Source organism: Podarcis filfolensis, assembly GCF_964270895.1.
Source record: "Podarcis filfolensis genome assembly, chromosome: 12".
Classification (NCBI taxonomy): domain Eukaryota; kingdom Metazoa; phylum Chordata; class Lepidosauria; order Squamata; family Lacertidae; genus Podarcis; species Podarcis filfolensis.
Window position 1 is genome coordinate 35,218,029 of NC_139614.1, and position 26,128 is coordinate 35,244,156.

Sequence of the window (26,128 nt, forward strand, 5' to 3'; positions counted from 1 at the left end):
GTAGAACGTGCGTCTTTCCTGCGGACGCGGTGACATCAGCGCGCCTTGCGGAAGGGCTCTCGCGTCGCTGCCGTGGTCGAGAACAGGAGGAGGAGGGGCGGGGCGGGGCTTAAGCCCCTCCCACTTTATCCGCCGCGTTGGCCACGAGAAGAAAGAACCGACGGAAAGGAGAGAAGACGCTCGTCAGCAGCAGAAGGAGCGGAGGAGGCGGTCGGCGGTTTCTGCTGGCCAAGTCGGGATGGGCTTGATATTTGCCAAGCTGTGGAGCCTTTTCTGTAACCAGGGTGAGTAGAGCGGGGCTGGGGCTGGAGGGGCACCTGCGCCGCCGCTACCGGGGCTGCTGCTTTTGCTGCTCCGTGTGGCATTTTTGCCGGGAGGGTTTCGTCTCGGGGCGGGGGCGGGTGTTTCCCGGGCTGCCCTTTAACGGGGGGGTCGGAGAGCTCGGTTGAGGGAGGGCAGCAATACCGCAGAGGAAGGGAGAGGGTCGTGATCCTGAAGAGACCTGGGGAGATATCTCAGTTGTGTCTGTAACAATGAGGGCTTTGCATTGGGTGGGAAGCGGGGTATTTACTGAGCCCTTTCTCCCAAGGAAGGAGGGGGCATCGTGCATGGTTCCCTTCCCCTACCCACCCACCGTATGCTCACAAGAGCCCCTGGAGGTAGCTGAGGCCGAGAAGGAAGAAGTGTATGACTGGCCACTCGGTGTCCTTTTTGCCGGGACTTGAACTTGGGTCCCCCCCAGTCTTGGATCTCCCATGTTACGGAGGTGTACGAAAAAGGCAAGAGTGGCGTTGGGAGAGAGGACGGTTTTTATTTATTTTGACAGGGCGCAGTAACAATAGGGTAAATACAGTAATATGGAGGAAATAGTGGGCTGAGAAAGGAAGGGACTGTGAAAAGTTAATACAGTGAAGTTGGGAAATTAGGGGAGAGGAGGCCACTTGCTGTGAGTAGGAGCATCCTGTCTGTTTGACCAAAGGTGTTTTAATATAAACAGGGCAACAAGGACTGGTTTTGAGTCAGCGGGAAGGTGAGCTGGAGAAATAGGTATGATGAATAACAAGGGTGAATAATGGGGAGGCCAGGAAGTCAATTAGCCTGTGGATTATAAGATGCTAAGTGCCAGCACATTTCAACCATGTTCAACTTGTAGTATACAGAACCTGTGAACAGGAATGTGGCAAAAACTTAAAGTTGGAGTTTGGGTTTCCCCCCAAAATGTAGAGAAATTCCATTGAGTTCCTCAGCCTTGGCTGTTGGTAAAATGCTGTTCAGGAAGTAATAAATTTGTGTTAAAATGTTGCAATGTCTGTAACAACTTAGGAACCACCTTCTTTCATTTTTCTTTTGTGTTTCTTGAGAAAACACCCTGTTGAATGCATTTGCAGAGAACAGTCATATTGCCAGCTGATAGTTTTTCCTTTTCTCTGTTCAAATTTGCAAGACATATATGCTTTTGTCTAATCTTATTTTAAAAGCTTTGCCCGCAAAATAAATGCATCTGTGTTCTCCAAGGCATGGTGGTTACTGTTTTTATACAACAGCAATCTGTTTTAATTTTAAAAACTCCAGCAATGCAGCATCTGCCTTGCATTCTTTAAGCTAAAATAGCATGCCAGATATATACATGAAGAAGCCATTCAGATGTCGTTCCTAAGGTGTGGGGGTGCCATGCAAAGCTGCCTTAGTGCATTCCTTTCTTAATGGAATACCTGTTAACATTTTATGAGGCATAATCAATAACTCCACTACCTTGAAGGTACTGAACAAAGAATTCACACAAACCTACATTGTTTTAATTACGTGGTGCTGATATTGGACCTCTGAGCTAAAGAAACTAACAGTGGTTTCATGTAACGAGATTGATGCAACAGACTTGCTCATCCCATGAATGTGTGCAAAACCTCTTGCCCTAGTAATAATAATAATAATAATAATAATAATATCTGGGCGGCTTCCAAAAGAATATTAAAATACTGTGATACATCAAACATTAAAAGCTTCCCTAAACAGGGCTGCCTTCAGATGTCTTCTAAAAGTCTGGTAGTTGTTGTTCTCTTTGACATCTGGTGGGAGGGCGTTCCACAGGGAGGGTGCCACTACCGAGAAGCCCCTTTGCTTGGTGCCCTGTAATTTAGTGGTTGGCCACCAGTGTGTGATGAACTTCATGAGGTGTTTTCTCACTTAAGACCTGCTGCTTGGATTTGCCACCATGTAGAAACACTCAGCTTCCATATGCAGACCTAATGTCCGCACCACTCTTAAACTACTGCCAAAAACAATACCTGCTTGGCAGTAGTTTATTCTGTAATGGCTTAATTGAAAGACTGGTAAGAGTAGCAGAAATGGTGTGGAGAGCGACAGTGGTAGGTTGTTCTTAGCAATGATACATCTTTGCTGCATTGGGGAAAGAGGGAAGACCACTGAGCTTGATAGCTCACAATCTTACCTTTATCATGGGCTGCTGAGACTTGGAAAGGTAGGCTTCCAAGGAGCTAGTCTTCACTCTTTATTTGCCAGCTTTGTCTTGGTTGGTAATGAGCTCATGGGCTTCTAAGTAGTTCATACTTGCTTTTCAATGACACCTGTTGACTTTGGAAAACAGCCATAGAGGCATCATTGTTGTTTTCTATCCTAGATACATCTTCCAGTCTTTGTGGGGAGGGAGATGCTCAACATGTTTGGATTAACAAGGATGGGGCGGGGGCTCAGATCTAGTCGCAAAACACAGCAAAATTAATCTATGGTGAGACAGAAAAGACTTGTGGGGTGGGATTGGGTTCTTGAAAATATGGGTAGAGGTTGTCTTACCTAGTTGTATACAGTGGTGCCCCGCAAGACGAATGCCTCGCAAAACGAAAAACGCGCAAGACGAAAGGGTTTTTCAGTTTTTGTGTCGCTTCGCTAGACGATTTTCCCTATGGGCTTGCTTCGCAAGACGAAACGTCTTGCGAGTTCTTGCGAGTTTGTTTCCTTTTTCTTAAAGCCGCTAAGCCGTTAATAGCCGCTAAGCCGCTAACAGCCGTGCTTCGCAAGATGAAAAAACCGCAAGACGAAAAAACCGCAAGACGAAGAGACTCGCGGAACGGATTAATTTCGTCTTGCGAGGCACCACTGTATGGGAAATGCTTATTGATAGCTATCCAGATGGTCATATGAACTACTACACCGAGAAAAATCTAGAAGCATCATTGTATTACACTTTCATATCATCTATGGTATGTGATAACGTCAAGTTTACAGCAGCTTACAACTGTTCACTATTATGTATTGTAGAACACAAAGTAATAATTGTGGGCCTTGACAATGCTGGAAAGACCACCATTCTATACCAGTTGTAAGTATTTTAACAAGATAACATTCATTTCTTCAGATGTGATACTGTTCACAATTCAACCAACACTTGGAGCAGGGTTTTTAAGCATAAAGAGAACTTGGGACAGCCTCTCTGTCAAAATATTTTAAATTATCCAGCTTCAAAGGTATAGGAATCCTGTTGTCTTTGAAGCTTGAGTTTTTTTCAGACTTAAGCAGATACATGGAAGCTTTCCTATGATCTTCCAGTATGTCAGACTCTCTAATTATGATTCATAAATGCAGAGAGTTCATCAACCATTAGTCAGCCCAGCTATTCCCATTGGTGGAAGGATAAAATCTTATGGCTGACCTATCACCTACTTGGGTTACAGTATAATGTGGGCAATACAATGTTGCTTGAAAGTATTACTTCACTATAGTGCAGTAGCTATTATAACTGTCAGAAGCTGTGGCTATAAAACTGGCAAACAGGTAGTTGGCTGATACTGCATACAGGAAGATATAGATAAGCTCTGAAAAGGGAGAAAAACCATTTTGGTACAATCTTGCTAGTTATTAAATAGCTTTGCTAATCTTGTTACATATAGAATGCTTTGCATTATGTAACTCTAAGCAGGGTGGATAAAAATCAATGATTTTTTTTATTTAAATCATTTTTTTTTAATGGATTTAATTTTTAAAAATTGCTTTTGGAGGAAAAATCTTTCTATTTAAATTACATTATAGTCCAAAGGCTATTCATCAGGAAATAAGGATTTGTTTAAGTTTTTCATGTGTGCTAAAACTCAGTCTAAGTTTTTTTTAAAAAAAGGTTAACCACATCAGTTAAAAACCATGGATACATATGCTATAATGTCATTGTTTTAGTTAAATAAATTGTTATAAAGGAAATGATTATTTTTCTCCTTCCAATAAAGTACAGCAGAATAGTTGTCCAAATATAAACAGTTAACTTATTAAACCTCACAATAATTATTGGTCTATGTATTTCTAATAGTATAAATCAGTAATTTTTGATATAACTGTAAAAACTACTCTGAAAATTTATTATTCCAAAAATGAAACCCTTATCTGGTTGTAAATATTAAGATTATACCAGCAAGAATGAGTCTTTCTGTAAAAAAAATAATGATTTAAATCATGATTTAAATCGATTTGATTTAAATTAAATCCACCCTGACTCTAAGGGTGCATTATAGAATGCAATATATAATTGCTTACCATCTTATTGAAGGAACAGTTAACTTCCTCTACATGGTTGTGCCCAAGGATATACAACCATCTTAAAAAAAGGTAAGGTTGTTAACACAGTTAGCTGGCAGCTCTCTTTGATCACAGATATACCTATTCATGATGAGAGGCAGCTGTGAGCTCACTACCTGCCTTCCAGATCATCGGAATCTGCTTAAACAGTTACAAGCAGACTCCTGTGATCATATGGAAGAATTTCATGAAAACCTATAAGCTATTTCTCAAGGGCTTAAATTTAAGTAAAAATAAAATTGAGCATTTTCAGATAAATTCTGATTGAGCTATTTTCTGTACAATCTTCTTTTAATCCAAAGACAGGAATTGTTCTATGATGGCATATTTCTGTATGGATGACCTTGATAAACATACAACTTTTTCATCCCCTTTAGCCTAATGAATGAGGTGGTTCACACATCTCCCACTATAGGAAGCAATGTTGAAGAAATAGTAGTTAAAAACACCCATTTCCTCATGTGGGATATTGGAGGACAAGAGTCTTTAAGATCGTCCTGGAATACCTATTATTCAAATACAGAGGTATGTTGATGCTGTTCTTAATTTAGGCAACCCAAAAGACCCAGGGCTGTGCTGGCAAATGTGTGTGACAATTTCCTGAGGGTTCCGTCCACCTTGGCCCACAAGGCTTAAAGCAATATCCGAGAGAGAGGAAGGGAAGTAGCTGAGGAGAAAGCAGTAGAAAAGTTTTTTTGTATTAAACCTCTGAAAGGCTTTTCAGACCATAGGAAGTGCTCCCCCTTCCTTGGCCCACCATAAGAATGAGCTCTTGATGTTGATCTCTGGTAAATATGAATGACGGGGTTGAACTGGGAAGCATTCCTGACTCTTTCTAGTGTGCCTGTGTGGAAGCAACAAGGGTCCAGACACTGCTCTTGTTGCCATTGTCATTTTGTTTTATTGAGCTCACTTTCCCTGCCCTGTACTGCCTCAGATAGCAGTAGGAAATTAAAGAATGCTGTGTACAGGGGACTCCCCACTTACACAGGGGTTGTGTTTCAAGCCCCTGCCCCCATAAGCAAAATATGTGTAAGCAGGGAGCTTGAAAGATTTTTTTGAGTGGCTGTGTTTCCCCTCCCCCTTTTGTTTGGAAGGGTAGGAGCCAAGCAAGAGCGATCTAAGGGGCAGCAGATACTCCCTTTCTCCCCCCTCCTCACCCTCAGTCTCACCAGGAAAGGCAGAGAAGCCGCACAGCTGAGCCCAATGCAGGGAACGGCTTCCTGCCCATCAGCTGTTGAGCGGGGTGGCGCAGCAGCAGAGAGGGCTCCTGCATGCCATTTTGGGTTCAGCGCTGGAGCCTGTAAGCTTTTACAGAAACCTTTTTTGCTATCCACTTTGGAAGCAGAAGATGTCCCCCACCCCACACAGAAAAGTATCCACAAGCTCTGTGACCTGAGAGAGACTGGAAAAGTCGTGCAAGCGAGACCTGCTGCAAAGCGTCTTCCCTGCCTCTCAGGTGACGAGCGTGGTAGCGCAGCAACAGCAGGGGCCCCTGCATGCCTTTATCAAGCCAGCGTTGGAACCCTGCTCCTTCATAAGCTAAAAGAAAAATCCCTCTTCAGGCTCTAGGGAGGGGCTCCTCGCAAACCACAAGGACTCTCCAGCTCTCTCTCACCCTTTCCAGGTTTGAATCACAACATTTATTTATTTCCCAGTGATCATGCGCAAGTTGAACACATGTGTGCCTGCATAGCCATTTTGTTGTAACACAAATGTATCATTTCATTCAGTCATACCTTAGTTAGAAACATGGTGGCTACCTTTAGCTTTTTGTCCACCTTTTCTTCTTTCTTTCCACAGTTTATTATCCTTGTAGTGGACAGCATTGACCGAGAGAGACTATCTATCATAAAAGAAGAACTATACAGAATGTTGGCACATGAGGTACGATATTCTATATTCTGTGTGTATTCTAAGAATACAGACAATGGTTGGGACACAAAGCATTGCCCAAAATATTACACAAGTTGAAATTGGCAGAGCCCCAAGTTTTGCTACATCCCGTAAAGTGTGAAAGATTTCTTGCCCCTCAGGAGCAGTTTTTCAAGAAATGCAGGTGGCTGCAGTAGATAGGGGAGATAGGGTTGGCAGAGAAGAAGGCGGCGTGGGGGTGCTTCCCTTATGTAAGTCTAGTGCCTTTTGCTTTTGAAACAGCATATTTGGATCCAAGCTATTCTTTTAAAAAAATAGCCACAGAAATGAAGAGCATTAGCTAATCTCCACAATCCTACGCATATTTACTAGGCTTTTGAGTTCAGTGAGACTTCTACCCAGGAAATTGGGTAGAGGGTTGTACCCTAATTTTTTTAAAGTCTAGTACTTGTCTCCATATACATCATAATGAATTCTGCTTTGGTTGGCTTTAACAATATGTGTTGAGACTGGTGATAAGAGTTGATGCTTTGGAAGGGGAAGTGTAGCAGGAACAAATCTACAACCTATGCTTATGCAGTTGGCAGAATTGCAACAAAAGCAACCTTAAATATAGTGGAAAATATCTATTTTTGCTTTCTTTTTTAAAAAAATCAAGGATTATGTAGCTGTTAGGGCCATGGAAACATAAATTTTCTAAATACACGTCATTTACAGGATTTGCGGAAAGCTGCAGTTCTCATCTTTGCAAATAAGCAAGATATGAAAGGCTGTATGTCGGCAGCTGAAATTTCCAAGTACCTCACCCTTAGTTCCATAAAGGATCACCCATGGCGCATTCAGTCCTGTTGTGCGCTAACGGGAGAAGGGTAAGTAGTCATAGTGTTAAATAAATGCTTGTGTACAGAAACTGGCAACTTGTCGGAAAGTATTCACGCTCAACAGGAAGCCATGGGTTAGCACAGCAATACCCAATGTGCTGCACTCCAAAAGTGTGAAAGCAAAACCTCAGGCTCATTTGACCCTCCTCCTGATCTCCAAAAATCAGATGCACAGCTCCCACCCCATCACAGATAGAAGTGTATTCCACTTGTGCAACCATCCCTTTGGATTAAATCCAATATTGGGGTGGATTCCGTGCTACAATTCCCATGCAATATCACCTGCTTGCTGTGCCATAAACTTCAGTCCCTCACAGTATTCCGAGATAGCTTTCAGAAAGACCTTCAGTTACATTTGAACACACAATTTGTCATAATAATAGAAGTGTTTTTTCCCCCAGCAGCATGCTCACATTTATTTTATTCAAAATATTTTATTTTTTTAAAAATGTTTTGTAAGATGGTTTTAATACTTTGGTAACATTAAGTAGAGAAAAGCAAAATCTGTATGATTGGTGACACTTAGCATAGTGATTTTGCACCCTGTATGTTTATTATTAAGACTTGGGTTTTCTTCCCCTTTTTCAGATTGTGCCAAGGCCTGGAATGGATGACTTCCCGAATTGGAGTAAGATAACTTCTTTTCTGGAGTCAAAGTGACACTTGCCTATGGACAAACTCCTTTGCAGTTTGTTGAGGCAGCAACAAACTTAACTTAAAACTTCTGAAACCTCCACAAGCAACACTTGAATCAAGTGCAGCTGAACTTAAACTCAAAAGTATTTTTAAACATTTTTTAAATGCACTAATCTTGGATGGATGAACAAGTGGGACTATATGAAAGCTCTCCTATATAAGCTAAATGACTGCCTTGTAACAATTTGCCATTGAAAATGCTCCTTATTCTTGCTGCTTACAGTAATCGCCTCTAACATAGGTCGGTCTCCTTCCTTTCCTGTTTCTATGCTGCAACAATTAGCTTTAAGAATCCCAAGGTTATGGGTACTAAAGTCAACGTGATTCCAGTTGATCGGAGTTCAAATATTGATGCACACTACAGGAGTTCTCTAACATTGAAAGTTATTTATTTGCTGTTGTTGCCTTTTTGTTTATGTATTGCATTTTATGACTTGGTGAACATACACCTTTTTTAAAAGAAAGAAACTTAAATTGACTGCTAAGTGTTTTATATATTCGGTTTAACTTAATTTTTTTGTTTATTTTTATTTTTGGTAAATCAGTGAATATGCTGCATGTTGGCAAGGAGGACAAATCTGAGTGCATTGTGTTTTAGCGATGCAGGTTTGAATAGGGGAAAGTGTTCAAATAAGTGGAGGTATAGCTTCTCTAACAATACATGTACATGTATTGTAACAGTACATGAAAGCCAAACATTCAGCATTTGTATTTGTTATTTTCTGTATTACCCAACCTTCATCCTTAGGTGCCAAGGAGCATTGCAACAGTTTTAAATACAAACATTAAAACGGCTCACAATCACAAAAATAGGATGGGTCCTACAAAGTATACATCTCAGGGTGTCAAAGGCAGATAAAGAGTTATGTCTTCTGCCCCAAAAACGTATAGTGAAGGAAGGAGGGAATTCCACAACTTGGGGTCTGCCACAGTGTATGTGCTCCTGTAGGCCACTGCACCCTTGAATATCTTAGGGTGGTTGAAGTTCGCCTCTGCCAATCTTAACATACAAGAGGATCTGTAGAGGAGGAGGTGGGCTTTCAGATATCTGGGCCTGAGTTGTTCAGGGCTTTAAACACTTAACATGAGCACCTTGAATTGGATCCGGAAACAAACTGGCAAACCAACGCAGCTGTTTTTAAGGTGTGTGAAATCTAAATGGAACCTCAGCAGTAATCTGGCTGCTGCATTTTGGACTAGTTGTTTTCAAGGGCAGCTGCACACAGAGGGCATTGCAAGGATCCAGTCTGTAAGTCACTAGAACATGGAGTGCAGTGGCCAAGTCATTTCTGTGAAAAAGGGACTGTAGATGGCGAGCCAGCTGGAGGTGGGAAAAGGCACCCCTTGCCACTGAGGCCTCCAGTAATGGGTCTGAATCCAGGAGCACCCCACCCCCACCCCCGGCTGTGGACCTGCTCCTTCCAAGCAAGTTCAATCCTTTGGAAAAGCCAATTTTTTCTGGGTATTCCGCTTGTCAGTGAAATTCTACAATCAGATTCTGGATGATTGTGGCACAGAAATCATTTATTTGAATTGTGTCTGTAAAGTATGCACACACCTTCAAATGTGAGGCCTACCTACATCTCTGTTGGAGAGAATTGGAGCAAAAAGTACGCTTGAAAATAACTACTCTGTTGGCACAAATTGAACTAGCTTTTCTAGAAAAAGCATTAACTAATGCATTAAAGTGGTTTGCTTTGTTGTCGTCCCCACACCAAGAAATCACTGTAAATTTTTCAGTAACAGTTTTCTGTGGTGTTTTTAAATACTATTTTGTCTGCCTTCTATAATGTCAATTGATTCCCCTCTCAGTTGTTTTCTGTCTTAAGGCAATGCTGGTAATGTATGTGATCTGACACTTAGCATTATGTGAAAGCTCTTGTATTCAGTGCTTCCCTGAAATGCCAGACAACTTCAGAGGCTGCAGAACAGCTGCCCTTTGTGGCTTAACCTGTGTGTGGATTGGGGTAGAAATACTGCATTGCAACTGGGGCTGAACTGAATTTCCATTGGGTTCATTTTCTCCTGGTGAAGGTGACATACTTTAGTGCACACAATTTTTTCTCTCCAACCCCCACCCTCCCAGGCAAATGGTGTTCTGTAAGAAAAGAACCCCTCACACTTTGGAATTGTGATCTCCCCCAGCAATTCAGTTTGAAAGCAATTGTTATTTGCCTCTGTTGTTGCAATGTGTAAGGGGTGAACCCTCATGTCATTTTGCCTTCTTTCTGTTCAGCCCTAGCATGCCAAGCAACAGTACAGTAGCTTTCATCACTGGGCTTGTCAAAAAAAACATGCAGTGAGATCTGGGCTTTTTTCTCTTAATGGTGTCAACTCCTTTGACTTGCACTGTTGAATATAGGCACATGTTCCTGTAAAATTAGATGTGCAATGTTATATTTGCTAAAGGCCACACGCGGCAAGAGTTAGAGGTATAAGCTAAGCATCAAACCGAAGACCTTCGTTGGGATAAGATTAAGCTGCCTTATATGTGTGAAGCTCCTTGTTCCTGTAGCCCAGTATTGTTGACTTGGGCAGGGGTCTTTCTCATCACCTGCAACCTATTCCTTGTTTAAGCTGGAGATGCCTTGGGTTGAATTTAGGACCTTCTGCATGCAAAGCATGTATTCTGTTCAGCTATGGTTCCTCTCTGTGTACGTTTTCATATCTATTGAAATATATTTAGAACTTTTTTCTTAGCATCTTAACAAATACATTTCAAATGAAGTCTATTTCTGATCTTAGTCCCTGGTCATTAAAAAAATTCTTCAGGGATGTTGAGAATCTGTTGAGAATACCATGATTTTTCCAATTTGCCCTGCCTTCTTCATCTTGGCTTTGCTCAAGAGCTGCACAGGAACTGTGAATTTACCATTAGGCAAGGAAGCCTTCAGTGTTTAATCTGTACTTATGATGCCACAGGGTTTGAAAAACATGGCCCTTTTTGTCCAAGATAATGTTTGTCATTCGATCACTCAAGTGGTTTATCAAACTTGTACACTTTTTTATAACAAATGATCAGCATGGTATTGCATTGTAATTATTTTGTTGGGGTGAATTAAAGTGCTTGGCTGTGTAAAGCAAGACTTATGTTTTTTACACTTACAAATACTGCTAGCAGTGAGTGCAATATTTACTCTGAAAAGGGCAAGAAAGGAAGTGGGGACTGATTTGCCAGTAAAAAAGCTCTGCTAAGGAGCATATGTACAGTAATTTTACATGCATGTAAACTGGCTCTTTGGACTGGAACCGGTGCATCTATTTTTAACTTTGGTGTGTTGCAATTTGAATATTTCAACAGTGAAAAATTAGTTGTGCCATTTCAACTGAAAAAAAGAACACAGAACCAACATTAAGGAAAAAAACATGATGAGGCAGAGTGGGGATGAGTGCTCTAGCTGCACCCCACTGCAGCTGCCCTCCATGAATTGGAGAGATAACTTCTAAGAACCTTGCTGGACCAGGCCAAAGACCCATCTAGTCTAGCATCCTGTTTGCACACTGGCTATGTGAAGCCTGCAAGCAGGACATGAGTGCAATAGTGTTCTCATATGGAATATATCTGATCTTTTAAAGACTATCCAAGTTTGGTGATTGTCCCTACCTCTTGTGGGAGTGGATTCCATAGAAACCTCTTCTATTCCGGTTAGGGTCCCTGTGATTCCCACCCCCATGATTATGCCTCCAACTTGTGAAGGGCAACTGCAGTGGTGGGTAGAAATAGCATACTAATCCTTACGCTTCGCCATCCCATGAGGGATTTAGAATGTCTGGCTAGGGCTGAAGTCCAGCAAGAATGCCCTTGTGTGATAAAGAATTAGCCTACAGTGCATAATTACCAAAGCTTCTCTTTAGAATACAAGCTTTTGTAGAAATGATGCTTAGCTTGTAAGCTGGACGATGTGACTTAGACCATTGGCCCACCTAACTCTTTATTGTCTACACTGGTGGGTAATGGCTCTCCAGGGATTCAGATGAGGGGCATTCCCTGAAACCTTCTGCATGCAAACTGATGCTCTACCACTGATGCTTTTCTGCATATCACTTTTTTGTTGATCACTTGGTAAAATTCTGGAGTACATCAGAACTTGATATAAGAATGTGTTTGAAAAAGGATCTTTTTCGTCTTTTGAAAGAGTGTTATGGTTTTATTTTACACTGCGTATGTCAGAAGGTGTTTTCAAGAGCTAAAAGGTAAAGCTGGAGAGGTGCTATATCCAAAATGTGATGTACACATCTCTGAGTAGTCCAGAAAACTGAACATGTGGGACCTTAAACTGATCCTTTCCTGCAGGACCCTCTAACACTCACTTCTGCTTCAATTTATTTTGTAAAGTTTAAGGTTTAGAGTAGCTTTATCTGACACCCAAAAAATTAGTATAAACTCTTCAATTCCAGCAAGGCAGTATGAATTTGCCAGTTACTGCAAGTGCTAGTTAACCAACTGCAACCTCAGGTACGTCTTTTTAGAAGGAAGTCATACTGAGTTCAGTGACGCCCTCAGGTAAATGTTTGTGCGTTCACAGCCTTAGTCTTTACACTGGTAGTGAAATGACTGCCTGTGCTGCGTTCCATAGGACAATGTGCTATCTGAGACAATTCTACATATTCAAGCAACCTTTCCCCATGAGGTTAATGGAAGTGAGTTGGCAAGCCTTTGCTCACACCATGGATATCCTGCTGTATGTGTACTTGTGTTGTGCATGTGTTCCATCTTCCAACCGTAAGTACTGTGGTGCTGCTTCAATAGCTTAAACACATGACTTAGAATTATCCAAGTTGTATGTTTTCCCCCCATCCTGAGGACTACCATGGCAAGGAATTGAGGAAAGCCCCTTTTTATTGTGAGCCAAATAATTTCCAACATGCTAATAAGTTACATGGTGCTTAGTGGCTTATTTTTAATAGAGGGTTATGGAAAGCTGGTCTTCCATATGTTTTTGGAATGCTGGGATAGCTTAATTGGTAGAGCATGAGATTCATGATCTCAGAGTTACCAGTTCAAGCCATCTTGGGCACTGCAGGGGGTTAGACTAGATGGCCCTTTTTGTCCCTTCCATTCTATGGCTCTATAAGTCCCATCATCCTTGGCTGTTGGGCAAGCTGAGTGTGGTTGATGGGAGATAAAGGCCAGCAATATCTGGAAGGCCACAGTACACACACCTCACACTACTTGAACGTTTGTAGGTCCTGAACCAGTGATGGGAAACATCAGACCTGTGTAGCTTCTCTATATGGTCATAGAGCCTCTCCTCAAAACATACCTGTACCTAGACCATTTCCTCTTGCCCCTTCAAGAGCTTTTGCCGGGCTGGAATTTGTCCTTGAACTACAATGATGCTTGCCAGAGTGGCTGGAATGGGTGGCTGGAATGCAGGTGAAGATGGAGTGACCATCATTGATCCATCTATGTTTATGCCTGTAGCAAATGGGTCTGTGTGGGAGTGTGTGTCTCAGGCTGGAAAAAAATATTTTCCTCACCCCAGTCCTACACTGTAGAGTTCACCCATTTTGTAATTATCAAACAGCCACAGGCTGTTGGTATGTTTGAGAAGAAAGGAAAAGTTGAGAATGACAGCTGCCTTAAAACTTCACTGGTACATGACACTGCTTATAACAAATAACAAGCTAGTATAAGAATATTAACAAATATGAATGAGATCATAGCCCCAAAAGGTTACAAGGTGGATCACTAATATGACAGGTTAGTATCTTTCTGAAATGATTAATGAAATGGTGAAGATAAAGAAGAAACTTCAGTTCATAGGAAATTTGGGCAAGATTGGGCAGTGTCTTCTAGAGATGGGACGCAAGTTGGGTGTTTCCATGTGCCTGCTTTAGTTATGCCTACAAAGACAAAGCTTGATAGAGAAACACTGCATCAGACCCAGAAGCAAAAAGCAATAAACTACATCAGTAAAGAGTAGTTTTACATGATTTAGTGTCAATTGCCTTCTTGAGAGAAAAGTTTCTTGCTGCTGTTACAAAGCAAGTATATAGAACAAATAAGTCAGAAAAGGTCCAGCCTAGTAGTGTGGGTCCTGTGCAACTTTCATGAATGCTATTTTAAGTTTTGGTTTTGGTTTTTTAAAAAGGAAAAAGAATCTGCTGGGTTGTGAGCACAACGCTTGTCAATGACAGCACACAGCTTTAAATACCAGGGACAGTGCTGCAACAAGAGAGGAGAGAGGCGTATCGCAACACGCACTGAGTGACTAGACAGTTTTTCCACCCACCCAGTGGAACTCGGCCAAAATGTAAAGGAGGAGCTCCCAAGCATGTGTTGCTGTGTCATGCAGGTCTCGTTTCCCATGCCACATTTTTAAGCCATTCTCAGCTTGGCCATGCAGCCGCAGTGACCAGTTCACAGGACTGGCAATGGCAAGGCGATGCTGACCCCAGGCGCTGCACGGAACTTGGCATCACTGCTTGCGGTCAGGAGCTGTCCATGCCAGCGCTCAAGATGGTGCTTGGCTAGGGCTTTTCAAGGGAGGAGATGAAGAGATGTCTTGCCAGCCATGTCAGGCAATGGCTAGTGATTTGGAAAGCATAATGTTGGTGGTCAACAAAAGAGGTTTAAAGATAATCTCAAGGCAAATCTTTAAAAAGTAGTATAAACACCAACAACTGGGAAACACTGGCCTGTGAGCGGTCCAATTGGAGAACAGCCTTTACCAAAGATGTCATGGGTTTCAAAGACGCTCAAACTCAGGATGAAAGGGAGAAATGCGCTAAGAGGAAGGCACGCTTGGCAAACCGTCACCATGGTCAACTCCCGCCCGGAAACCTATGTCCCTACTGTGGAAGGACAATGGATCCAGAATTGGCCTCCACAGTCAGTTACGGACTCACTGTTAAGACAGTGTTCATGGAAGACAATCTTACTCGGCTACAAGTGATCACCGAAGAAGAAGAAGAAGAAAGTGATTTGGTGCCTACACTGCCAAGCCCAGCTAGAGAGACTAAGAGTGGGCGCTACTAATTTGCATGCTGTGCCACAGATGCTTTTCCTCTGGCTGTTGCTACAACAACTCCTCCTGCTGCTGCCACCTTCTCCTGGCAAGCTCCTGCCACTGCCACTGCTTGCTTAGCTCCTCCTGCCTACACACATACACAAAGTTCCAATTTCCCCCCTTTCCATCGCTACCAGGTTAGATGCAAAAGGTCAATCCCCACAAATCAGTCTACTTGGAAAGGTCTGCCAGTGCCATGCACTGCACAACTGGGGATGGAGCAAGAGAATCGGCCTTCCCAATGATCAACAATGGCCTACCAGGGCAAACAACAGACCACTTGGAACAGGGGTTAGCAAACTTTGAGCAGGGGGCCAGTGCACTGTCCCTCAGACCTTGTGGGGGGCCGGACTATTTTTTATTTTTTTTTGGGAGGGATGAACAAATTCCTATGTCCCACAAATAACCCAGAGATGCATTTTAAATAAAAGGACACATTCTACTCATGTAAAAACACGCTGATTCCCGGACCATCCGTGTGCCGGATTTACAAGGCAATTGGACCAGATCCCCGGATCCGGATCCCCGGGCCTTAGTTTGCCTACCCATGACTTGGTAAGATGCTTATGTCACCTCCATTGTTTCCAGCTTCTAATGTAAGAGCCCTTCTCTACAGCAGTCAGGCACATTCATGGCTGGACTTAAGAGCAGGCAGAGAGATGTGAAAGGTGTATTTTGGACAGCGAATCAACAGGAAGCATGATGTATGCAGAGAGGCCCTATAGCTCAAACACCCATGCTTTTGAATAAAAAGGTAAAGGTAAAGGACCCCTCACAGTTAAGTCCAGTTACAAACGACTCTGGGTTGCAGCACTCATCTCGCTTTGCTGGCCAAGGGAACCAACGTTTGTCCACAGACAGTTTTTCCGGGTTATGTGGCCAACATGACTAAGCCGCTTCTGGCGAAACCAGAGCAGCGCATGGAAATGCTGTTTACCTTCCCGCCAGAGCGGTACCTATTTATCTACTTGCACTTTGAAGTGCTTTCGAACTGCTAGGTTGGCAGGAGGTGGGACCGAGCAACGGGAGCGCACCCCGTCACGGGGATTCGAGCTGCCAGCCTTCCGATTAGCAAGCCCTGTCTTTATGCTTTTGAATACAGAAGCCCTAAAGTTCAATCCCCAGCATCTCCAGGTGTAAGGATCAGGTAGCAGGTGATGGGAGAGACCTTTGTCCAAGGCCCTAAAGAGCTGCTAACTGTCAGAATTAGACAGTCTTAACATCGCATAAAGCAGGTGCCTGCATTCCTGTTCTCTTACCAGTTTAATGTTAAATGTCACTCTGAGCAAACTAGCAGGTTCTTGCTTTGTGGCAGGAACATGAGTGAGATGATCTTCAGGTTTCTTACAGGTCCCTAATCCTGTGATATTAATATGTTTCAGGATCACCACTCCTTGTTTTATAGCCCAGAGGTATGCTGAGGATTCTATCCAGTTCAGCAGCTTCTATGGAGTTTGAATGCTGCACCTTGGGCTTCAATTGCCTTATTTCCTGCTACTTCAGCTGTGACCTCGAGGTGGCACTAAAGGACTTAGCTATGAAATGTTGGAATTATACAGCACTAATTTAAAGGCGGCCAGAGGTGCAGGGTGGGAGTCATTCACCTTAAATTAAGAAAATGTCAGTGGGCAAGACTGTAATTTAAAGGGAGGAGAAGACTAGATAGGAGTACCCACTAATTAATGCTCTGGATGTAACATAATGTATAGCTCGCTTTTTGAAATGGCTTGTGTGCACACATGACATACAAGCAGGACTGCCTACTTGTTGCAGTTGACTGCCAGATGTGTGCTCATGTTCTGTTTCGCCCAAACACAATTTGGCAAATGTGTTTTAGGTTCCTAACTCTCCGCACTCCTATGTACCACTTGAAAATTGCTCTGGGTCTTAGTGGACCACTTAATGATTTTTTAAAATATATTTTTACCGTGTTGTAGCAATTGTAAAGCAGTACGCTAGATTTTTCATTTTTTCTTTTCTTTTTAATTTTTATTTCTTATGTTGTATTTTATTGTATTATAATAATTCTATGGAATAGAATAAAATGCAACACAACCAAATACAATATAAGAAATAAAAGAAGTGATTGAAATACAATAACATATTAATATGAATATTTAATGTGATGGACTTGCCATCTCCCAGCTTTAACCGCAAATCCACAGACATGCTGCAGACCACCAATGGTCCACAGACCACAGCCTGGAAACCCCCGAAATAGAGAATAGCTGAAGATGGCGCCATGCACACACACCGTTAACAAAGCTTTTTGATCCTGTTTGTACTGCCTAGGATCTGCCAGATGTGGAGCAATTTCTGCTCCTTGCCCTGTGCAGCTAACAGCATTGGATGCATAAACAGACAGACAGACAGATGCGGCTATCCAGGAAGCCCAACTTCTGCTGGCCCAAAACAGTGAGGGTGCAGTCTGAGACAGTGGCAGACAATGCTGCCATGGTACGAAAGGCAAGCTGAGCAACAACTGGGGCAAGTTGAAGTGGGGATGGGCCAGCTACAGAATCTGTGGTGGAGCACAGCAAACGCAGACACAAACATACACCTCAGTGCAGATGCTTCAAATAGACAGTTCATGAGACAAGTAAGGTCTTCAACAAAATGTTGTAACATGGAGCTCTCTTGTTCAGTATCCTACCCAACCATTCATGTCCTCTTCCTGGGATGGGAGAATATGTGTCTGTTTCAACTACACATACTTTGGCTTAGGGGTCCTGGGGACTTAGAATCATAGAATCATAGAATCATAGAGTTGGAAGAGACCACAAGGGCCATCGAGTCCAACCCCCTGCCAAGCAGGAAACACCATCAGAGCACTCCTGACATATGGTTGTCAAGCCTCTGCTTAAAGACCTCCAAAGAAGGAGACTCCAACACACTCCTTGGCAGCAAATTCCACTGTCGAACAGCTCTTACTGTCAGGAAGTTCTTCCTAATGTTTAGGTGGAATCTTCTTTCTTGTAGTTTGGATCCATTGCTCCGTGTCCGCTTCTCTGGAGCAGCAGAAAACAACCTTTCTCCCTCCTCTATGTGACATCCTTTTATATATTTGAACATGGCTATCATATCACCCCTTAACCTCCTCTTCTCCAGGCTAAACATGCCCGGCTCCCTTAGCCGTTCCCAGGGTGGCAGTGATCCAAAGGCTTCCCAGAGTAGGTATAAGATGTCTTATGTATTACTTGTCACAAGACCAGTGACTTCACACACCTGTGTGGCCCGAATGCTAGAGAAATGTATGAAACACATCACTTGAATAGGGTGGCAAAAGGCTGACATTTCTTACCAAATGCTAAGAAAAGAATGCCTAGAACAGCATCATTCTTGATGTGTGGTGGAACTAAACATAGGTTAATTATCTCCATAATTTCTGTTGCAATTTGTAGAACACATTTTCCTTTAGCTGTCTAGACATTGCATTAGTGCTATACATTACCATTCTGCAGGTGCCAAACACTGCTAATTTATCATTAAGCAATTCAGTATTTGTCAATAGTGTTTACAACTGCAGAATACTCAGCAAATTCAGTAGGTGGCATTCAGTGATTTATCCAAAAGAGGGATTTTCTATTGCCTTGAAAGGGAGGTACAAATATGACAAAAGGAAGCTTAGGAGTATAGCATCTAGATCAAGGGAAGTAATAGTGCCACTGTATTCTGCTCTGGTCAGACCTCACCTGGAGTACTGTGTCCAGTTCTGGGCACCACAGTTCAAGAAGGACACTGACAAACTGGAACGTGTCCAGAGGAGGGCAACCAAAATGGTCAAAGGCCTGGAAACGATGCCTTATGAGGAACGGCTAAGGGAGCTGGGCATGTTTAGCCTGGAGAAGAGGAGGTTAAGGGGTGATATGATAGCCATGTTCAAATATATAAAAGGATGTCACATAGAGGAGGGAGAAAGGTTGTTTTCTGCTTTCCAGAGAAGCGGACACGGAGCAATGGTTCCAAACTACAAGAAAGAAGATCCCACCTAAACATTAGGAAGAACTTCCTGACAGTAAGAGCTGTTCGACAGTGGTATTTGCTGCCAAGGAGTGTGGTGGAGTCTCCTTCTTTGGAGGTCTTTAAGCAGAGGCTTGACAACCATATGTCAGGAGTGCTCTGATGGTGTTTCCTGCTTGGCAGGGGGTTGGACTCGATGGCCCTTGTGGTCTCTTCCAACTCTATGATTCTATGATTCTGTATTCACTAAGTTTCTTTCCCCCTCCACATCCATTTCTACATATAAGCCAAGCTGCAACCTTATGCACACCTAGTAAAGCTAAAGGGACCCCTGACCATTAGGTCCAGTCGTGACCGACTCTGGGGTTGTGGCGCTCATCTCGCTTTATTGGCCGAGGGAGCCGGCGTACAGCTTCCAGTTCATGTGGCTAGCATGACTAAGCCGCTTCTGGCAAACCAGAGCAGCGCACAGAAACACTGTTTACCTTCCCGCTGGAGCGGTACCTATTTATCTACTTGCACTTTGATGTGCTTTTGAACTGATAGGTTGGCAGGAGCAGGGACCGAGCAACGGGAGCTCACCCCATCGCGGGGATTTGAACCGCTGACCTTCTGATTGGCAAGTCCTAGGCTCTGTTGTTCAACCCACAGTGTACTTACCAGGGAGTAAATCCCTTTGAGCTCACTTCTGGAAGAAAAAAATCTGTATAACTAAGCTGTGAGCATTTGTTCACTTTGGTCTGCAGGTGGACCCAGATCTCTGGGCTCAGGGGTTTAATTGGACTTATTTGTAGGAATGGAAAGTTTCGTTCTGTCCTGTGAGTTACCACATATCACCAGCTCAATTCAGTTTACATTTAAAGGCAAAACTAATTTGGCACTTTCTAAAGCAGTATACAAACTGAGATGTAGCCATCCTTCAAAATTCAAATTTTCCCTAATTCTCAAGCTAAGTAATGTGTGCAAATATGCAAATACCAAGATAAAATGTTGCATCATAATTCACAGATTAATGAAAATAAATGTACAAAAAATGTTTTGTGTTAGGGGAAATATGCCAAAATGTGCAGGCTAGGCAAAATTGCATGCAGAAATGTATTTATTAGGAGAAAAGCACACTAAAATGCTGGTGAGTTTTCATGAGGACTTTAAAAAAAGAAATTGCAAGCTGGTGTGGAAATGTGGAGAACTGACCTTCAAATTGGAAAAATGAGAAACAGAAATTGAAATATGTACCTGCCCCATACCAGTTTGTGCTGGTTTCATAAGAAGCACAAAAGTGTACTCATACGTATGAGTCCAAGAAGGAATCTGCTGCCCATTCTTTGCAGAATGGGCAAAAAAGCACCGTAATAGAGTGCAAAGAAAGAAAAGGAAAGAAGACGAACTTCCTTGCCAGCACTTAAAAGTGGAAAATTCAGCATAAGCTGATTTGTAATTCATGTAATGACCTTTCATACACTGCAGTTGTATGACATTTTCTCTCAAAGCAGTTTTTATTCTCTGTGTATGTAGGCATGAGAAAGAAGGGGGGAGCTGAGGAAGAAAATGCAAGCTATCCCTTTGGATGAATAGGGGACACAATAGCTCACAAGTGTGATGCAGGATGTAAACAAGTCCCAAGAACTAGCCTGATGCGTGATACAGGAGCACGTTACAGCGGCTCTCATAGACCTTATTTATAAAATGGCACGTGGAAAGACAACCTACCACAACTCTTTTGCAAGAATTGGTTCTCAGCCCATCATTATCTGATGACATCCTGTTTTCATCACATTTAGATGCCCATGCTACTTCTGTTTAGGGTAGTTTGCAGCAGCATGCAATCTTCTCCAAACCACTGCATGATGGCGCCTTCATATGATTTCTGCAATACAAACCAGCCATGAGCTGCCTCATCTATGTGGGCCAGACAAGAGAGACTATGTGACACTTGGGAGGGTACTGTGTAGTTCTGGGGCCAATGTTTCCAGGTGATGGGGAAAATATTCTGTCCGAGATGCTGGCTAGCAGCAGCCAGGCAGAGTTGACAATAAACTGACCTGGTTTAAGGCACCTTCTTCTTCTTCTTTTTCATTCGCTTCTATGATTTTAAAACTCTCCATGCGGAGCTTTCCCATAGAGCAGCAGTTCTCAACCTGTGGGTCCCCCCAGTTGTTGTTGGACTACAACTCCCATCATCCCTGAGCTCTGGCCTTGCTAGCTAGGGCTGATGGGAGTTGTAGTTCAACATCTGAGGACCCACAGGTTGAGAAAGGCTGCCACAGAGAAAGCTGCATGAAAGTAGCCACCCTCTTGACCCATTGTTATGTATTTTTAGCCACCATTTCCCAGGGATTCACTTGGGGCATGATGTCCCTTTCTTTTCAATCCATAACATTCATATGGATTGCGGACAGGAAGCAGTGACTGTCAGTGTGTCATGCTGAACCAAGCATTACTTCCTCTACACTAGAGATGGGGAGCCTGTGACCCTCTAGATCTTGTTGGACTACAACTCCCATCATCCCCGCTGTGGCGATCACACAGGGTCCCCGGACGTTTAACGGTCTATTGATCCCTGTGCCACCACTGTGCTCGCTTCCCCACTGCCACCAACCCGTTACTCTCGGGTAAAACACTGAGTCCAGACAGTTATTAAATTGAACCAAATAAACAAGTTTATTTTATAAGCATTAACAAGTTTATGGTTTCTCAGATAATATTCCTGTCAGTATCTTAACTTTAGTTCCTTTACTGGCCTATGCCTTCCTAATACCTTCTGACTGATTATCTCAACTGTTTGACTGACGCCTCTTAACAAATTCTCTCATGCTCTCACATCAGACTAGCCCAACGCACAGACTTATCCTCTCTGTCTCTTCACGAACTCCAGACTGACTTCTTAACAACTCTAACTCTAACTCCTCCCCTTGGGTTCCTATTGGTTAGTCATTTTACAATTGGTTAACCCTTTCCTTATGAACCCAGTATGATGTTACACACCTAGGAGGGCAAACGCCACTACCGCCCATCAGCCATGGTAGCTACAGCCAATGGGCATTGGAGTACAACAGCAGCTTGAGGGTCACAAGTTCCCTATATGTACTCTATATCCTTGGATGCATTCATGGAAATGTACCATGGAGGCCGTTCTGGAGTGTCTTAACCAGGTTCTGCAGTAAGGCTAATGCTGGAGTGTGGTAACATCTGGACAAACTGGAGGATGGTGAAATTTGGGCGAGTTGGTGCTTTTTCTCTTTCTCTTTGCCTTTTCATCGCTTGCCATCCATATGTGACTGCTACCCAGCCTGACTTTCTATTTGTCTTTGTATCTCCTCCCTGATTCTGATCCTCCCTCACCCTGTCTCCTTTTTTCTTTACAGAGTACACATGGCTTCACCCCCAGTCTAAAATCCTCAATGTTCTTCCAAATTAAATCAATTACCCTATGCTTTACAGGCAGCAGAATTGATCAGGGATTGAAAGCCCAGGACAATAGGAGAAAAATGTAATCGAGAGCCATTGCTTCTAAGCATGAGAGCAAAGTATTTACTTAGAAAATATATATAGATCACGTACGCAGAAAAATCTCTGAGTGGTGCACATAATAAAATTATCAAAAAATATAAAAATCAGCAACACCTTTTAAAAAAAAAAGAGTGTACATAAAATAATTATCAGTAAAGCACAATATAAAACCAGCTAAAACTTCTGAAAGCAAATGTACATTACTAAATTATATGACTAGGAAGACTTGATGAAACAAAGTTTTCAGCAGGTGTTTAATATGGCAAAGACTGTGAATAGGCAGGGGCAATCTCTCAAGTAAACTGGTCCCAGGCTGTTAAAAGACTTGGAGGGGTTGTCTATAGTTTGGGGATTTTAGTGAATAACTTTGTCTATTAGCTTTACAAATGACAGTGGTAGTTCTAATCACGGATGGTAGTCTGTTCTCAGCTAGAAAACATATGTATAGAATTGTTCATTATCTGCAAAGCAAGAAAATGAACAATATGCAAGCAAAACACAATATAAATGTAAATAAACATCCATAATTCTTTCTTTCTTTTAATGGAGTGAAAGCAATTCTCTATTGAAGTATTTTTAAATCTCTTTTTCAGCACAAGCTTTTTCTGCCTCTTAGCAGGGAATTGCTTCCACACGCCCACACACTCCTCCAAACACTCAACCCCAAAAGTACAATAAAAGTACGATAAAAATGTTTTAGTCCTAGACATGTTGTGGTCCTACTGGAAGTTGCTTCTAAATTGCCACTTCTCTTTGCCATTTTTCTCTTGCTGTGACTTCTCTTAAGGGAACACCTCAGAATAATTCTATCATAACATTTTTTTCCACAGGGAAATTGCCACTCTTCAGTCGTAGCAAGACTAATGATAGGAAAAGGGAAAATGTGGACCTGTGATATGGATGAAGAGCAGGCATCTACATTCCACTGGTTCCAGCGGAAAGTTGCATAGATTCAGGGGGAAACCTTTGACATGTTTTGTGTCAGTTACTCAAATGCACCCTTTTCAGTGAAATGTTGTTGAAATAGGTCTGTCAATTAGGACAAATAAATGCATGTGATAATGAAATAATATTAGTACTGTAGTAGTAATAGTACCCACCCTTCACCAGCAGGTCCCTGGCTGGGTTACAATTTAAAATTCTGTATTAAAAACAAGTTGACCCTGAATGGGATGGGACTCACTGGTGCAAAATTCCACCACATCTTCTTCTGGTTTTGTCTGCCCATGGCAGCCATTTTGTGCCGGCACCCACAGCACTTGTAGCAAGGTATGAGTACTGGCACCTCAATTTTTTTTTAACTAAAAAAAAGAAGAAGAGAGCACAGGATATATTTGTTAGTTAACTATATTTCCTCAAATTTTCCAGCACCTTTCTAAATTTGAAGCAAGACTTCAATTTGCATTTTGAAAAAGAATCAAGATACAGCTTTTGGGCTGTGTCCAGACTTAGTCCTACCTGGAGTAGATGCATTGAAATCAAGTTAGATCCAACCCAGTGGTTGCTTTTATTTTTATTTTTCCAGCAAGATGCAGCACGTGCTCTTTTTATTAGGGGGAAAACAGGCAGTTGTTATATATTCAGTTCTTGTGGTTTCTTCAGACAAACGCAAAATAGGGATGGAATGTATGAAACAGTAAGCCATCATAATTTATTGCTTCAATGATGCCCTCTAACAGAAATGAGGGTTGCCTGGTTAAAATCAGTAAGCCCCACTGGACACAGTAGAGCAGGCATAGGCAAACTCGGCCCTCCGGATGTTTTGGGAATACAACTCCCATCATCCCTAGCTAACAGGACTATTGACCAGCGATGATGGGAATTGTAGTCTCAAAACATCTGGAGGGCCAAGTTTGCCTATGCCTGCAGTAGAGCTTACTACTGCATGCATACGCCAAGGAGTGCTCTGCAAGGCTTCAGTCCTATGCACTTGCATGGGAGTAAGCCCTATTGAACACAGTAGGATTTACTTCTGGGTAAACATGCAAAGGATTGCACCATAACCGAGTGCAACCTTGGCTTGGAGTTCCACGTATTCACTGATATTCCACATACTTTGCCAAATGTTTTCTGTCTTTCTTCTGCATTAATTCCTTCCATTCCTTTTTGTTTTTTGCTTCCTTTCCTTGGACTTCAGGTAAAGAAGCATCTTGTACTGATATGAATTATATGTACTCTGATCCTTAATAATTGAAGACAATTGCTTTCCTTCTAATTCAATTGCTGCTGTGACCATTTCATCCAGTCAGATAAAGTGAACAGTAGCCATTGATTTTTGCAAAGCCTCCAAAAATGTTGCACTTATCATAATGATTATCCCAAATGTAGATTCCTCTGCCCCTCCCAGTAAGAAAATAAATCCTTTGAGTTTACTGTCAGTGTTCTCTAGACTCATTATTTTGTAAACTCTGTAATTAGTAGTGACCAGCATACTTCCTAATGGCTGTAAAATTAAGAGCCAATGTTACTATGACAGAAGCAAACCTGTTTAGTTTGACCCTGGTCTGCCTCAACCATGTAAACAGGAATTATAGAGGATGTCCACATTTCAGTGCAACCTTCCCTAACCTGGTGCCTTCCAGAGATTGTCAGACTACAACCTCCATCATCCTCAACCATTAGTCATGCAAATTGGGGGTAATGGGAGCTGGAGTAAAGTGATATTTACAGAACCCTAGAGGAGTGTTTTAAAAATTGATTTCTCCCCCACACCTGCAGTCCAAAGTGGTGCATCCTATTCTCTCATTTCAGGATTCCACCACTGTTTTCCCACCTCATTCTGCTGCATGTGAACTGTAGGACCAGGACTTGGTCATTGTGGGTGTATCCATCTGGTGTCCCTTAACTGATGGAAGGTGTCCATCAGTTGAACAGGAAGAAAAGCCATTTTTGGTGACTCCTGCCCACCCTCACCCCAGATACCCTCTGCTTTAGAGGATCTCCCAGCACTCTGGAGAAGATTTGGATGCTGGGGGACTGCAAGAACGAAAGACAATCTCAGAAAATTGCCCCCCTTCTCATTGCCAGCAGAGAAATACCAATTGAATATCTGGCATCCATATATATTCCATTATTAAGGGCAATAGGAAATGTTGTTGTAATATTTCTACTTTTACCTCACCATTTTCTTCCCTCAAAATGAGTCAGATTTCTTCTAGGATACTGGTTTCAAACTGGGTTCTGGAAAGCCCAGAAACATTTTCCTCAGAAGCTTATTACCAATGAGATGGTTGGCAATGGCATATATGTTTTCTTGAAATACAATTTGCATCCTATTGCTGGTCTTCCCCTCCAGGAACAGGGAAAGCAGCAACATAGGAAACTGCCTTATACTAAGTCAGACTGTTGGTCCATCTAGCTCAGTATTACTGACACTGACTGGCAGTCTCTCTCCAGTGTTTCAGATAAGAGTCTTTCCCAGTCCCTGGAGATGTTGGGGATAGAGCCTAAAGTTCATCCTCACAGTGAGGCCCAACAGGCGCAGTCAATATCCCACACCCTGCATAAGCAGGAGTTTCATGACTGTCAGGCTTGTTGGTGTTCCTTAGAAGTGTTCCCTAAAGCTACAAAATCTGAAATCTGAGTGTTTTCTAATAGCCGTAAGTGAAGACA

At 42.5% G+C, this 26,128-nt stretch overlaps 1 protein-coding gene and 1 long non-coding RNA gene across 3 annotated transcripts in view; one reads left to right on the forward strand and one right to left on the reverse strand.

Annotated features, from left to right (window-relative positions):
• The first annotated feature begins 158 nt into the window (after positions 1-158).
• On the forward strand, positions 159-11,113 carry ARL5B (ARF like GTPase 5B). Its single transcript, XM_083580077.1, has 6 exons — positions 159-284; positions 3,277-3,337; positions 4,959-5,106; positions 6,385-6,468; positions 7,174-7,325; positions 7,926-11,113. Exons 1-6 carry the CDS (start codon positions 239-241, stop codon positions 7,972-7,974), a joined length of 540 nt encoding a protein of 179 aa, XP_083436203.1. The 5' UTR covers positions 159-238; the 3' UTR covers positions 7,975-11,113.
• A 7,563-nt stretch (positions 11,114-18,676) lies between these two features.
• LOC310746268 overlaps positions 18,677-26,128 on the reverse strand; it is an 85,164-nt gene continuing 77,712 nt past the window's right edge. For both annotated transcript variants that reach the window (XR_014540553.1, XR_014540554.1), the window contains one exon: positions 18,677-20,873. This is a non-coding gene — a long non-coding RNA (uncharacterized lncRNA). The remainder of the gene's footprint in view (positions 20,874-26,128) is intronic.

Bases quoted from the DNA above. Each gene is read 5' to 3' on its own strand.
- ARL5B (XM_083580077.1), top strand. From the start codon at position 239: ATGGGCTTGATATTTGCCAAGCTGTGGAGCCTTTTCTGTAACCAGG. The intron at 3,338-4,958 runs GTAAGTATTTTA...CATCCCCTTTAG, and splicing joins ACCACCATTCTATACCAGTT to CCTAATGAATGAGGTGGTTC. The intron at 7,326-7,925 runs GTAAGTAGTCAT...CCCCTTTTTCAG, and splicing joins TGTGCGCTAACGGGAGAAGG to ATTGTGCCAAGGCCTGGAAT.